Source organism: Arachis ipaensis, chromosome B03 (assembly GCF_000816755.2).
Source record: "Arachis ipaensis cultivar K30076 chromosome B03, Araip1.1, whole genome shotgun sequence".
Classification (NCBI taxonomy): Eukaryota; Viridiplantae; Streptophyta; class Magnoliopsida; order Fabales; family Fabaceae; genus Arachis; species Arachis ipaensis.
Window position 1 is genome coordinate 618,954 of NC_029787.2, and position 3,003 is coordinate 621,956.

The 3,003-nt window shown below is 25.3% G+C and overlaps 1 protein-coding gene across 2 annotated transcripts in view; it reads left to right on the top strand.

The window, feature by feature from the left end:
• Window positions 2,483-3,003, top strand: part of LOC107634149 (PLASMODESMATA CALLOSE-BINDING PROTEIN 3-like) — a 1,642-nt gene continuing 1,121 nt past the window's right edge. For both annotated transcript variants that reach the window (XM_016337724.2, XM_016337725.2), the window contains exon 1: window positions 2,483-2,826. In XM_016337724.2, the coding sequence (XP_016193210.2) occupies window positions 2,505-2,826 (322 nt within the window). In that variant the 5' untranslated portion in view covers window positions 2,483-2,504. The remainder of the gene's footprint in view (window positions 2,827-3,003) is intronic.

A 3,003-nucleotide genomic window follows, 5' to 3' on the forward strand; every position in this document is an offset into this window, starting at 1 on the left:
TAATTAAAGTTTCGGTTCGTATTCGCGAAGGCTCAATATTAAATAAAGATAGTATATAATAAAAAGGTTTAGAGGTAAGTAGCACTCGGACTTTTAGTACGATCATGAGGTGCTAAAAGTTAGGGTGTTACATATATATTAAGATTATCTATTTTAATTATGTGAATGATTATTGTTATTTTCACTTTTTCGTTACATTAGAAAATAATATTTAAAACTAAAAAAAAAGAGAAAATATTTTGTAAGTATATTCAACTTTTATATATACTAAATATAAAAATATTTAATAGTATAGTATTTATTATAATAATGACTCAAAACATGCATTAACTCAATATATACTTAGATATAATAAGACTTTTAAACAAGCAAGATCAATCTAGGCTTATTATTAAGGTTCAAAATACGACTTATGTTCATTATTACTTTAAGGCCCAATGCACGTGAATTCTACGTGATCCATCTCAAATCGGCTCGAATTGAATATTCGTTGCGAGTTAGAGATAATAATGAATACACTTAAGGGCGCGATGAGCCCCATTTCTGTTCCTCACTTTCATCTTAAAAAAATATCTTCCGTACTATCTTCATCTTCATCTCAAATCCTTATGTAATTATTCCTTCAAAGAAACACAGATACCTACAAATATTTTTTGAATTTTTTTTAAAAATAACAAAAAAAATCATAATATAATAATCATAAAATAATCAATTCAATATAATTTAATAAAAAATTCATAACATATTCATTATAAAAAATAACATTTAAAAGACATATATAAAAATATATTTCAACATAATAACATAACATAATTTTTTGACAGAAATTAGGATTACTATGTATATATAAAATAGGATAAATCAGTAATTTTATATTCACGTGGATTTAACGGATCCTATAGAGCATGTACCTAGTTACATCCCCATCCTCATCCATTTCATGTGGGCGGGTAGTGGGAATTTCACAGGTTCCCATCTTACCCCAAATCGCAAGTAATCTATGCGAATACCCGTATTTTGACTGATTTTTTTATCATTCCTATTACTAGTATTTGTTGGTTCGTGACGTCGAGTTATTCTAATTATTCAGTAAATTTTTAGACAACCAAAGTCTAGGTTATATCATCATCATATAGCCACATGTATCATTGTTTTAACAATATTAATAGAAGATGAATAAATAAACACTAAATGAGTCATATTTTTCATATATATAATAATAATTAATATCATATATTATCATTTGTAAAATCATAATATTTTTAGAAGTGATGTACAGACAACTTAAATGTTGATAAGTTTAAAAAATTTTAGAAAAAATAAAAAATATTTCAAAAAATTATACATAAAGAAAAGAGAAGAAAAGAAGAGCTGAAATAATATGAATGATAAAAATTATAATTCTTATAATTTTGTTTGACCATCTATATATAAAAGACAAAAAAAATCATGATTATCTAACGAAATTAATTTGTATTTATTGCATTCAATTTGAATAAATAAAAAATAATCTTATTTTAGTTTAGTCTTTATTTCACATCATTTGAATTTAGCTCAATATATATGATTTAATTTGATTTAATTATTAGTTAAAAATATCTTAATTATCTATTTTATTCATAAATTTATTATTTTAACGACTAATAAATTAATTAAATTAACTAATTAATACATGTCAAAGAAAAAACTGTTACAGGCCAACAAAATTTATTATTTTTGTCAGTAATATTAGTTATAAGCCTAAAATTTTAGTCTAACAATTTAACAACATATTTTTAATCTAAAAAATAATAAATTCTCTTCGTCCTTTAATATTCTTCTTAATATATAATAAAATGATCGTTATTAGTAAAGATTGTGCGTTGAATACATCAATCATGATAAATCAAAATGCATGATTTCTACTTCTGTATGATAAACAAAATGCCTTTAAAATGTTTGTTAGAAAAAAATATTGTTGATATATATGAAAAATAACTTTGTATATAATAATTTTTTTTTTAAATTTAGAAATAAATTGCGTCAAGGCTCATTTATATCTAAATTTAATTATTTCATCCATCAAAAAGGAATGAATCTGAATGCTAAAAATAGGTGAATCAAAAGTAAATAAAAATTTAATTTTAATACACAGTTAAAGTAAAGTAATTTACATGTAAATTCAATTATATAATATCATATTATAAAAAATAACTACTTTTTATATTTGACTGTGCGAATGATAATCTAAAAAAATAGATGTAATTGTATGATAGTGTAAAATATTTTATACTATTAATATATTAAAATTAAACTCAATTAATAAATAAGTAAATATGTACCAATGAGTTATAGTTCAAATGACATAGTCTTTCCATACTCAATTAAGAGGTTGCAGATTCGAGTATCCTATCTTTGGTAAAAAAAAAAAGTAAATATGCTGATTTAAATTTCCTATTTAAACTAACTAATGCACCTTCTATTCCATCCAAACTCATCACTAGATTATTATTCAGTATTAGTGAATGAAAACACATTTTCCAATGGGAACACCAAAAGTGATTTGTATGCTATTGTTAGCCCTTGTTGCAGCCAGCAACATAGCGGAGGCAACATGGTGTGTGGTGAGAAGTGGGGCCAGTGCTGGAGCACTGCAAGCAGGTTTGAACTACGCATGTAGCCATGGAGCAGATTGTGGTCCTATTCAGCCTGGTGGCTCTTGCTTCAATCCAAACACCATTCAAAATCATGCCTCCTATGCCTATGACAGCTACTATCAGCGCAATGGCAAAGCCCCTAGCGCTTGTAATTTTGGTGGCACGGCCACCATTGCCGTATCCGATCCCAGTACGATTGTTTTATAATTTTGTTCCTAAAATACTCTTTTTTTAATATAAGTTTTAAAATTTGAATCTAATATTTTGTTAATAAATGTTTACTATGATTTACGGAAATGACATGAGATAGGATACACGGACACACAAATTTAAAATTTCTATAAGACACAAAAATATAACATATAGA